This window comes from Talpa europaea (assembly GCF_964194135.1).
Source record: "Talpa europaea genome assembly, chromosome: 13".
Lineage (NCBI taxonomy): Eukaryota > Metazoa > Chordata > Mammalia > Eulipotyphla > Talpidae > Talpa > Talpa europaea.
This window is the reverse complement of record NC_140080.1, coordinates 79014617-79026846: the sequence shown is the minus strand read 5'-3', so window position 1 is coordinate 79026846 and position 12230 is coordinate 79014617. Positions and strand designations below refer to the sequence as shown.

The following is a 12230-nucleotide window of genomic DNA, read 5'->3' as shown; positions in this document are numbered from 1 at the left end:
GACCTCACTCTAGTTTTTCACAAATCTGTGCACTCTGGATACATGAACTATGTTTTTAGAACATCTATGGCTCCATCTTTGTATAGAAATCCGTGGTATTCTATAGCTATGACATGATATCCAGGAACCTGGTCAAAAAAGAAAATGTCACCAATGTTGATGGCATATACAATCTGTCCACATCGTTTGGGCAGTTCTCTTAAAAAATGACTGGTAAATAGGGATTGGTGTCAGTGGTATGCAGAAATAGTGTTGATTGATATATGATCACTCACAGGTCTTTTCTTTTTGAGCAATCTCAGGCAAGTTTTCTCATAAGAAAATAGAAAGCCCCTGGTGATATAATTTTAACTATTGTCACTACATATATTTCAAATATTGGTGTTGAAATTTTTGCTTCAAATGTTAAAAATAACTTTAAAAACTCAAGAGGAGAAAGGCTGTTATAATTTTCCTTCTGATGTTTGAAAGTTTCTTCTTTCATAGTTTTCTTTTGTTTAAAGAAATGCCTTTACACTTTCCTCAGGACAGATCTGCTTGTGACAAATACCTTTAGTTGTCCTTCATCTGGGAATATCTTAATTTCCCCGTTATTCTTAAAGGGTATTTTCACTGGTGATAACATGATTGTGTTGACTGTTGTTTTAGCACTTGGAAAATGTTGTGACATTTTCTCATAGCCTCCAGAGACTGATAAGAAATCAAATTGATTATAATTCAATTTGATTTTCCCTTATAGGTAAGGTGTCATTTCTCTGTTTTATGATATCTTGTTTGTAGTTTTCTTAAGTTCACCTCTGTGTCCTGTCATGGATTTAGATTTGATAAGCTTCTTAGATCTGTAGGTTTCAGGCATGATTTCTTCAAGTATTTTTTCAGCCTACTTCCCTCTCCTTGCTAGAGTTCCCAAAGACATGTGTGCTAGATCTTTCATTATGGTACTAAAGGTCCCTGAAGTTCTGTTCAATTTTTTTTCTCTCTGTTCAGATTTGGTAATTTCTATTCTATCTTCCAGTTCACCAATTCTTTCTTCCTTCTCTTCCATTCTCAAATTCATCCATTTGTATTTTTTATTTCAGTTATGTTTTTTAGTTCTAAAATTTCCATTTGGTTCTTTCTTATATTTCCCATTTATTTATTCTTTTTCTTTGCCATGATTTTTTTTATTTCTTACAATTTTTTTTTTTTTGCTTGTTGAATGTTTTTATGATAGCTCCTTTAAAATATTTGTCAGGGCCTCCCCTGGTGGTGCAGCAGTTGAGCACTGTGCTGCAAAGCTGCCCGCAGCCTCTGCAGCATCGGCTCGATCCCTGGCCACCAGTGAGGGTCCCACATGGCACAGCAGACCTCTCCTGCCATGCCCGCTGCACCCCTCAGCAGTGTACTTCGTCAGCCTGCCTGTTCTGTTCCCTGCTCTGGCTCTGGTGAATTCTCTCACTCTCTCACGCTTCTGACTGTACCCAGTGCTTGTATAAATAAATAAATCTTTTAAAAAATAAAATATTTGTTAGTTTGAGGTCTTCCTGGTTCTTAGTTACAGTGTGTGATATTCAATTGGCTTTGAACATTTTAGGTATTGTTTTACAAAGCTCTTTACAAGGATCTTATTTAAACCACCTGTTTTAACTGGCTAACACTGATACCACTGCAGCAGGGGGAAGTGAGACACAAATTCTTTCCTGCTAAATGAGGGTGAAGGTTCAAATTCCTCCATTGACCTCTGCTGACACCACAGGGTAGATACAGCCTTGATATTACTAGGAGGTGGTTAAAGTTCTAATTCTCAATCAGACTGTTTCTGACACCACCCCAGCAGGGCGCAGATGCATTTCATTATTGCTAGGTAGAGGCAGAAGTCCAGGCTTCCCACTTGCACCATGTATGAGCCTTTATTACCTCCTGGTGGGAATGAAAGTTCCAGTTATTTTTCCCTCTCTGATACCACCTTGGCAGGGGAGTTGGGCACCTCATCATAGTTTCTTGAGAGTAGAGGTCAAGGGTCCCCTCACCCCGGCCCCTAACCCTTTCAGCCTTTGCTAGGTGCATGGAGGGAGGAATATAATTATGTTGGTGGTGTTTGGTGGCTGCAGAAGAATGTTACTCATTTTTTTCTTTTGATAAGAGAAAAAGCAATATAGAGGTTTAATAATGATAGCGGTAGTTCCTATAGACATGGGAGAAAGCCAGCATGGCTGAGTGACTCACCCACATAGAGGCCATCTTAAATGGCATAACTGGGACAAGGGAGATTGGGGTTGGGGAAAAGAGAAATTCAGTTAGGGCACTTATTGTGGAAAGCAAAGATATTTCTGCTTTCTGCACTGAGGAGAGATAGGGATCTTCCTGGAATAGACATCTACAGAGAAATTTATTGGAGCCACTAACTCAGTTTAGTTTGTGAACTGTTTCCATCTACTTTTAAACTAGCTAAAACAGAATTCTTTAAATCAAAAAGGAACATGCCTATCTTTAAGTTACAGAAATGGTATTGATAGCTTCCCCACTGCCCACATGGTATGGTGACCATAACTAATTTTTTTAAGTTTTTTTTTAAATTCATTTATACAAGAACTGGGGTACAGGTCAGAGGTGTGGGAGGGTGAGAGAATTCAGAGACAGAGTGGGGAGCAGAACAGGCAGATGGACAAAAGACACTGCTGAGGGGAGCAGCGGGCGAGGCAGGAGAGGTTTGTCACGCCATGTAGGTTTCTCCCTGGCCTGCCGGGAATTGAACACACGCTGCAGAGGCTGCGGACAGCCTCATGGCATGGTGCTCAACACACTGTGCCACCAGGGAGGCCCTGCCATAACAATTTTGAGCCTAATTATAGATACCATAACCAAGTGACTGATATAAGTTCTGAGGATTATGAATGTTTTATATATATATATCAAATTATACATTTTATAGCTAAAAAATTTTTTTATTTTGTCTCTCTCAAATTCCCTGGTTTGCTTCAGTTAATTTTTAAAGCTCATGTGCTTTGTGTTTGCCAAGGAGGAATTATTACTTCCTTGATTGAGTTGGCACTATATTCATAATTTGGAAAAGGGTTAGAGAGACTTTCTAAAGATCAACAGAGCAACTGTCTTCCGATTGTCCAAGGTCTAATGGCAATCACAGTACTAATCAGAGTGCCCTGCTCTTTGCAGGATCTGAGTGCTAGGGTGGCTACTTTCAGGGTTAAAATCTACTCACCTGTTTCCGATGTCTTTTGGCTCATTAATAAAGGCAAAGAAGAACTACGAGCAGAAATGCCGAGACAAAGATGAGGCAGAGAATGCTGTCCACCGGAATGCCAACGTGGCAAATCCAAAGCAACAAGAAAAGGTACCTGGGAGGACCACCGGCCTGAATAATCTAAGATTTAATATATCAAGCTAAAGCTTGAATAAGTTTAATTCAAATGGACCTGCACTCTAAGCTCTTGGCAGTCCCTTTCTTTGGGTTATTAGGGACGTCTGAACTAGAAAAACCCTCGTCACATTTGGGGGAGTTAGGGAGGTGGGGATGTGCTAGAGAAATGTGGCTACAGGGGAGGGGGCCTGATGTTTTCATCTTTCTTCAAAACTCAGCTCCTGTCTTCTTTGTAGCCTAGCTGCGTCCTGTCTGGATATATCTTAATGTTATAAAAAATCTAAATATAAAAAATTAATCCAAAAAGATACCTGCACCCCTATGTTTATTATAGCACTATTTACTGTAGTTAAGATATAGAAACAACCCAAATGCCCAAAAATAGATGGCTGGATCAAGAAGATGTGGTACATATACACAATGAAATACTATTCAGCAACCAAAAAAGATAAACCCATGCCACTCACAGCAACATGGACAGAGCTAAAGGATCATGCTCAGTGAAATAAGCCAGAAGGAAAAAGAAAAATATCAAATGGTTTCACTTATAGGAGGAATACAGGGGAAACAAATAAGAGATCAAGGGAAAAATAACAAAAATAATAATAGTAAAACAAAATTAGCAGGCAACCATAAATAAGAGACATTCTGTGAGGGAGGGAGAGAAAAGGGGATCAAAACAGGGGAGAGAAGAGCACAGGGGACTATGGTGAAGGTTCACGCGTGAACTTCTGGTGGGAATTTTACGGGAAATACACAATGATGTAAGAGATATAAATAAAAAAAATCTGAATATAAGATTGTCAGCAACCAGGGGGCAGAGCTTGGTCTTTAGGAAGATATAGGATAAGACTTGATGGGTGATTTTCAGTGGTGGAGGTCAAGTTGACTGATTTGCTCATCAGAGAACCACAGCTAAGACTTGGACTAGAACTTGTGTCTCCACTCACTGTTTTAAAATCCCTTTTGTCTACAGAAGACTAATTCAGCTTTCCTGATCCCTTTTTTCTTTGTCCTCACAGCTTTTTGTGAAATTGGCAACTTCAAAGACTGCAGTAGAAGACTCGGGTGAGGAGGTTGCTCCTGGGTACAGGGCAGACTGCAGTGGGGCTTACATTATCCCAAATCTGTCCCTAAGCAAGGTGGCTTTATATACCTTACAACAGAGAATATATAGTAGGATTAACAAAATATCAGGAGGAAGAGAGAGAGAGAGACAATGAGAGGAATGGAAGGGAGAGAAAGAGGGTGTTTCTGAACCCAGGAGAGTGGGAAATAGATGAGGCAGCATTTTCGAGCCACTGCCTGCTTAGGTCTAGTGTAGCCTTACATGCAATTTAATGGAGGCTAGGGCGGGAGTATCATGGGCAGCTCCCTGGTAATCAGAGACTCACTCTGATATTGGGAACACCTATCTTAAAAGCCCATTTCAGTCCTATAACTCTTTTTTTTTTTAAATTTTTTTTTTAATAGAGGCATGTTTTATTTATTTATTTTTATTTGTTTGTTTGTTTGTTTTTTTGTTTATACATGCACTGGGTACAGTCAGAAACGCGGGAGGGTGAGAGAATTCACCAGAGCCAGAGCGGGGAGCAGAGCAGGCAGAAGGACCGAAGTACACTGCTGAGGGGAGCAGCAGGCGGCAGGAGAGGTCTGCGCGCCATGTGGGGCCCTCCTCCGGTGGCCGGGGAGCAGCCAGGGATCTAACTGGCGCTGTGGAGGCCACGGGCAGCTTCGCAACCCAGCGCTCAACCGCTGCGCCACTGGGGAGGCCCAGTCCTATAACTCTTAACTGCTGTGAAAAACCAAGTTGCAGGACTCCGTCTTCCCTGAAATCTAAGACCCAAACCAGGTCTTTGCGAAGGCTTCTCATTCCCATGGCTATCCTCCATGGCTGCTATTACTTGGGAAGTCTCTAACCCTCCATAAGTAACCACGTGCCCTTCTAGGGCTCACTGATGGTAGTTCTCTCATTGAACAGTTTTCCTGAAAATGGAAAGGGTGAGAGCTATTCAATTAGGTAAAGAAAACCCTGGCTGAGTTCCTCATCAGATTTCACTTCTCTCTCTTTTCAGCATTTCTTACTTATTACTTGTCCAATGTTTAACATGAAAATGAGCATGCATAGGTGAATTGGTGGTGGAAATTCTATGGGAACTACATCGGAGAAAAGAAAGCAAACACGGTTTAAAAATGAACAATGATGTAAAATATATATAAATTAAAAAAATTAAAATCATTCTATCAAATGTTGAAAAATGAAAATGTGGCCCACCTTTGCTTAGTTCACAAAGATATTATGAAAATGAGAGATGAAAGGATGGCTGCCTAATGTTCAGAGCTCTGTGAGGCCTTGAAACCTCAGGTGCCTCTGCCAAGTTTTCTTTGCCATCTGGGATGAACCGGGTGGCAGGTGTGAGATCCTGCTTCCAGCAGGGTTTCTGAACCCAGGTCCCTCCATTGCAGACAAGGCGTACATGACACACGTCAACACTCTGGAGCGGGTCCGTGAAGAGTGGCAGAGCGAGCATGTCAAGGCCTGCGAGGTACCGAAACTGGAAGCTACTAGGGAAGGGGCGGGTCTTCCTCTTAGAATCTATTGAGTTTGCTTTTGTGGAAACAGTCTTCCCCCTTATTGTAGCAACCATGTTCTAGAGAATTGTTTGAGGGAAAATTGGAAATCAGGAATTTAAGAGGAAGGTGGAAGGAACTGGAATGTTTTCCCCCAAAGCTCGTCTGTCTCTCCTGGTATGACCATTCTGACCAACACTAGTGTTTAGTTAGGATGGGCATAAAAAACCTGAACCAATGAATGGTTGATTAAATAGTTACCTTTCTACAACCTTATCTCTTCTTTCTATGTGATAAGGAAAATGTAGAGAGCCAGCAAGCAGGCTTTGGAAATTTTTACCCTCTTTACACCTTTGATTTCACCATTACTCACCTTCATTTTCGGTACATGACCTCACTTAACAATTTTCCAGAGATATAAGCTATAACCCAGCAAGTTACTCAACTTTCTGTCATATTGTGTGAATATTTTTGTTTTCATCAGTGGTTCTCAAGGCAAAGAACAATGACCTGTTGCATCAGCATCACCTGGGAACTTGTTAGAGGTCCCAAATTTTCAGACCACCTCTAGATCTACTGAATCAGAAACTCTGAGATGGGCTCCGTAGTCTGTGTTAATAAACCCTCCCCCTGATGCAACCCTTCCCCTTGCTCCTGTTATAGTGGAAAAGGGGCTACTCCCACTCATCAAGATCCTATCCCACCACCTGGACTCAGGTCCCATCCAAAGGGCTCTCCCCCATCCTCTTGGGTACAGCTCCCTTTACTGTGAATTTCTTCCATTGGTATTATCATTTGCACAAACTCAGCTTATTTCTGGCTTTAAAACCTACTGGTTGCTGCTTCCTCTTCTCTCTTCACTACCAGTCTTCCTGAAGGAATTGTGTCCACGTCCTCATTGCCTCTTCCTTTCCCAATCTATCTGAGTTTTTTTTACCAGAGATCCCCTTGGTGTGAGTTTCAAAGGGACTTTGCAATTTGTACTCTTATTTGACCTGTGTGTATTGATCCCTTCCTAAAACACTCTTTTCTACTTATTTCCTTAACTCCTCACTCTTATAGAAAAGAATGAAATAAGGCTATTTTCATAAGATTTAAAAAACACACAAGGCAACATAATATACACCTTATAAATACAAAAAGGTGTATAAAGTTGGTAGAAACCTGCATGGAAATGATAATATTTAGGATAATGTTCATTTCTGGGAAAAGAGAATGGTGATAGAGATTGGGCAAATAACACAGGGGTTTTAACAGAATCTGGAGTAAATATGGCCAAAATTTTTGACAAAGCTCCATGGAAGATACATAGGCATTTATTATATTATTCTGTATGATTTTATGTGAAATATTCTTTAATAAAAATAATGTGATATTTCAATGCTTATATATAAACACTATTATGTATAAATACTAAAATATTTGCAGGGAAATAATGCATTTGCTTCAAAATACTCTAGATGAATGGTAAATTTGGTAGAGATGTAGATAAAACAAACTGGTTGTGAGATGATGTTTACGTTGGTAATGGGTATATGGGAATTCATTACACTCTTGTCTCTGTTGGCATATGTTTGAATTTTTACATGATAAAAAGTTTTAAAATGTAGTAGTATAGTACTCAATATCTTTTCAAATATTGATATGTAACATCCACTACTGAATAGAATAGTATCCAGATAGCCTGATTTTCCAAATGTTCATATCTGTTGATATTCAAAAAAACTATAGTTCAGGCAGTGAGTTTTATTTTACCCTTTTTTATTACATAAAATTTCAAACATATACCAAGATGGAAGACAAGTGCGAGGGCCCCCATGTACTCATCAACTTGCCTCAACAATTATGACCATCTTGCCAATTGAATTCATTCATTCCTAGGGGCAGGGTGTGGAGTCGGGGGCGGGGGTGGGGGGTGGGGGGGAGGAGCAATATTTTGAATCCAAGGTTGTGGCAGGCTGCCAAGGTAGAGATGCATGCTAGGCTGTTGGAAATGTGAGCTGGAATTCCGGTTAGAATATTAATCTGGGTTTATCATTACCTCTTACTCTCAGTACTATAGCCAACTCTGCTTATGTAAATATAATGTCAGACTCTGTTTGTATTTTTTTTTTTTTGCATGTGGTCAGAGTTTATTAGCTTCCTTGTTGGGGGAAGAAGGGAAGGAGGATCCTAAATGGAACCATAAAATTGCAGAAAATTGACAGTTGACACTGTTTCTTATTCATAACCAATCTAGACAAGTGGTGCCTTTCTCTGCATGTGTGTGTACATGTAGTTGTGTTTCTGTAGGTGTTTGAAGCTCAAGAATGTGAAAGAATAAACTTCTTCCGGAATGCGTTGTGGTTACACATGAACCAGCTATCCCAACAGTGTGTCACGAGTGATGATGTAAGTAAGGCATCGCAGAGAATTGTGACTCTATATTTTGGATTCATTAGAGTAAAATAACTATAGATATTTATCACTTCACCTCTTTGTTTGTGGCTTAGAGGGGAACTGTGACTTGCCCAAGGCATCCTGGGCATTGACAGAAGATCCAGATAAATACCTGGTCTGCTCCAGTCTGTGTGCTCCTGGTCTACCTTATTACTGTGATTTTCACTTTAAGAAATTCAGAGTTATGTGGCCTCCTTGGGGTTAAGTCTCAGTACTACCACTGAGAAGGGGGCCAGGGAGCTAACCCACATATGGGGCAGCAGATATCTCCTCTCTCACCTGCTACTCCCCTCAGCAGTGTATTTCAGTAGATCTGCCTGTTCATCTTCTCACTCTGTCTCTGGTGAATCCTCTTACTCCCTGCACCTCTGGTCTGTACCCAACTCTTTGAAACCAAAATAAATAAATAAAAAAATCTTTTTTTAAAGAAGGAGAATGATAGTAAGGAAGAGTAGAATATATAATGGAATAAATTAAAAAAAAAAAGAAATTCAGAGTTAGGGCAGGTGAGAAGAGGAGGCAGACCCAAATATTGCATGGTTTATGGAAGACAGAGATGTCCTGAATGTGAGTCCCAGAGACCTCTTCAGTCTGGAGGGGGTCACTCCAGGACAGCAGCCAGCACTAGCAGACTGACCCATGCCCTTGGTCTCAGCATGTATTTCAGTGGCATTCCAGGGCCATTATCCAGGTTTAACTTGTGTGCAGATTCAAGTTATCATAACCTTGTTTGCTAAGAGATGGCCACTCTCATTTGATGGGACATTTACTTTGAAGACCATTGAATGCCCAGAAAACCTGTTTATATGACCAGAGGAACTCTTCTGCAAGCAAAGTAATTGTCTTTGCATGTGTGTGTGTGAGGTTGATCTTCTGTCATGGAACTCGGTATCTATTTTCTTTGTCCCACTAGTAGTTTATTAAAATTATTTTTTGCCAAGGTTTTTGTTCTGTCCTAAAGATACATTTTTTTTGTCATCTTAAAAATATTTAATGGTAGATATGTATCAGAGAAATCCCTTTATATGAGTCTGAGACTTGGGAATATCTTTTTTTTTTCTTTTTAAAATGAAATTTGGAGAAGAGAGTTTGGTGTTCATCAAATCTTCTCTTTTAATAAGCATATCACCATGATTATGAACATACCACTACCTGAACTTACCTTCTTTTTGTTAGATGTATGAACAAGTCCGTAAGAGTTTAGAAATGTGCAGCATTGAAAAGGACATTGAGTACTTTGTCAATCAACGAAAAACTGGACAGACACCACCAGGTGAATGGAGTGGTGGGTTGAGGGTTATTTAAGTGAGTCTTTCTTGGCACATGTTGTTGAGAATGGAAGACATCAGCCTCTTAATGTTTCTTGATCAACCCCCAGCACCTATCATGTATGAGAATTTCTACTGCCCTCAGAAGAATGCAGCTCCATCAGGAAAGGCTACTGGGCCTAACTTGGCAAGGTAATAACCAGCTTCATTTCACACGTGGAAAAATGTTCTTAATCAATAATTTTATCATGGCTGTTCTAAGACATTAGACTATATCTACTAATGTATTTGCTTTGCAATCTTACTAGATTTTTGGAAATAGCATTTTTTTAAATTAATATTTTATATAATTCTTACATCATTTTTCATTTTTGCACAATGTATATATTATCATTTTGGTTATATTCCCCATACAATTGCACCCTCCCCTTATTTTGACTCTAGTCCTTCCTCTCCCCTTCCCTCCCCACCCCGTGGTGTGTCTCTGGTTTATAGTTGCTTGTTGATTTTGATTTTTACTTTGTATTAATCAGTCTTGGAGATAGCATTTTTTAGGACAAGCATTCAGTGTCATCTTTACTTGAGTGTGATTATTACTTACGCACGAATTCTGTACCTTCCTTATAGCTGGTAGAAAGCAAGAGTTCAGCAAATTCTGGCCCCCTGTGAGTCAAATCTGACCTGCCTGATTTGGCGGGCCCCATGAGTTAAGAAAAATTTTTACATTTCAAAAATAGTTTAAAATGGTCAAAAGGATACTATTTTGTGACACATGAAAATTATATGAAAATCAGAGTTCAATATCCATATATAAAGTTTTATTTTGAACATGGCCACTCATTGGTTTTGCACTAGAGTTATGACAGAATTGTCCTATGTGGCCAGCAAAGTCTAAATCTGTCTGACCCTTTATAGGAAAAGTTTGCTGCCCCTTATATAAAAGATTTTGAGAAAAGAGACCCCTCTGTTTCACATACAGTCAGCTTTCAGTCTAAGATGTTGAATTTACAATCCAGTTTTAGTAAATATGGGAGTTCATGGGAGGATTACATAATCATTATCTGTATTTAAGAATGCCGGTCCTTGATCAAAACAGTTCACCAGTGTTAGCTCATGCATTCTTTCCAGTGGGGTACAAGCTGTTTACATTTCACACCCTGTGTGTGAGGAGACTGGTCTACAAGAAGATCAGGGTACCTTGCCCAGATGTCTGAGATTTGAGTCCTGCCAGGATGGCTTGCAGGAGTGGGGCTGTTTTTCTGACCACCTGGCATCCTGCTTCTCAGCTTAGTGTGGTGTCTGCAACCAGATTCCTGTAGGTCAGTGACCTTCTGCTCCCCTGAACTTCTCTCTTGATCCTCCAGAGCAGAAGTCAGAGCTGATTAGAGGACTGCATGTTTGTAGTGTATAGAAGAAAATTCAAAAAATGACAAGAATGTATCTGAGAAACAATGGTTTTCATTTCTTGCAGGAGAGGACCTCCCCCGATACCTAGAACTATACCAGGTAGGAAACCAAGAAAGACCTTTTGAGATGTTTATGTCTGGTTTTCTTCAAGGTCCACTAGCTAGAATTTTGAAATTAAGGGAATTAAAGGAGTAAATAGAACTAAGAGAAAATAAGTCAGTATTACACTTCTACCATAATACTATTTTTCACTGAGTGGGAGTGATTGTTGGTGGGCTTTTTTGTAATTTAGGCAAGAGTAATCAATTATGGAAGTGCCAAAAGAAACTTATCATAAGATAATCTTTCCTAAGAGATTATCTCAATTTGGCACATGAGATCAAAACCGAGTTGTAATTTCCTTGGGATTACACAGACATATAATTTGCAGATGGCACAGATGTCTAGAAATATGTAACAATATTATATATTTTGTGCACTGCCCATAACTGGATCTTTCACTAATTACTGGTCTTATTTTTCTTTGAATTCCTCTGACACCTCTGGGAAAACTCAACATTTTACAATATTTTTTATTGGTGTTGTTAGTAGTATTCCTGGATAATTGTAAAATCCAGAAGGGCAGGCTATTTATTCTCCCTTGTATCACTCACAACACCCAACACAGCCCTGGACACATAGTAGGTATTCATAAAATATCTATTATTTGAATAAAAGAGGAAGATAATCCTACCCTTTGTTCAAGGGAATGAGGGAAGAGAGAACTTAGGTGACACTTAACAGTTTAGCAAAAATATAGTTAATCACTAAAATTGTGTCTTTGCACAATACCATAAGGATTTGTTATTTTATATATTGCTGCCTTATAATTACCACTTGATAATGTGCTGTTTTTGTATCTGTTTTTGAGAATGACTTTATGCTGCTGCTATCTGGGCATGGATGAATAAAGGACAAAGAAATCACAGTAGTGATTTCCAGAATGTTCTCTGATTTACAGTTATGATTACTGTACACACACACACATTTTTACAAAAAAGCAGTCACTAATTCCTCAGTGGAATGTCTTGATTTACAAAGGGCTAAGATCTGATCATGAAATAATATTAATGTTGCTCTATGTTCTGTTCTTTGCAGATGATCCAGAATATTCTTTGGTTGATAACTACAGTTTGATCTATCAGTAA

General features: G+C 39.4%; 1 protein-coding gene across 1 annotated transcript in view; it reads left to right on the top strand.

Moving 5' to 3' along the window:
• PSTPIP2 (proline-serine-threonine phosphatase interacting protein 2) overlaps positions 1–12230 on the top strand; it is a gene marked incomplete at its 3' end in the record, with an annotated part of 66873 nt that extends 54643 nt beyond the window's left edge. The window contains exons 7-14 of the mRNA XM_084252324.1: positions 3233–3331; positions 4381–4426; positions 5825–5904; positions 8222–8320; positions 9545–9641; positions 9747–9828; positions 11108–11142; positions 12181–12230. Coding sequence (XP_084108450.1) covers positions 3233–3331; positions 4381–4426; positions 5825–5904; positions 8222–8320; positions 9545–9641; positions 9747–9828; positions 11108–11142; positions 12181–12230 — 588 coding nt within the window. The remainder of the gene's footprint in view (positions 1–3232; positions 3332–4380; positions 4427–5824; positions 5905–8221; positions 8321–9544; positions 9642–9746; positions 9829–11107; positions 11143–12180) is intronic.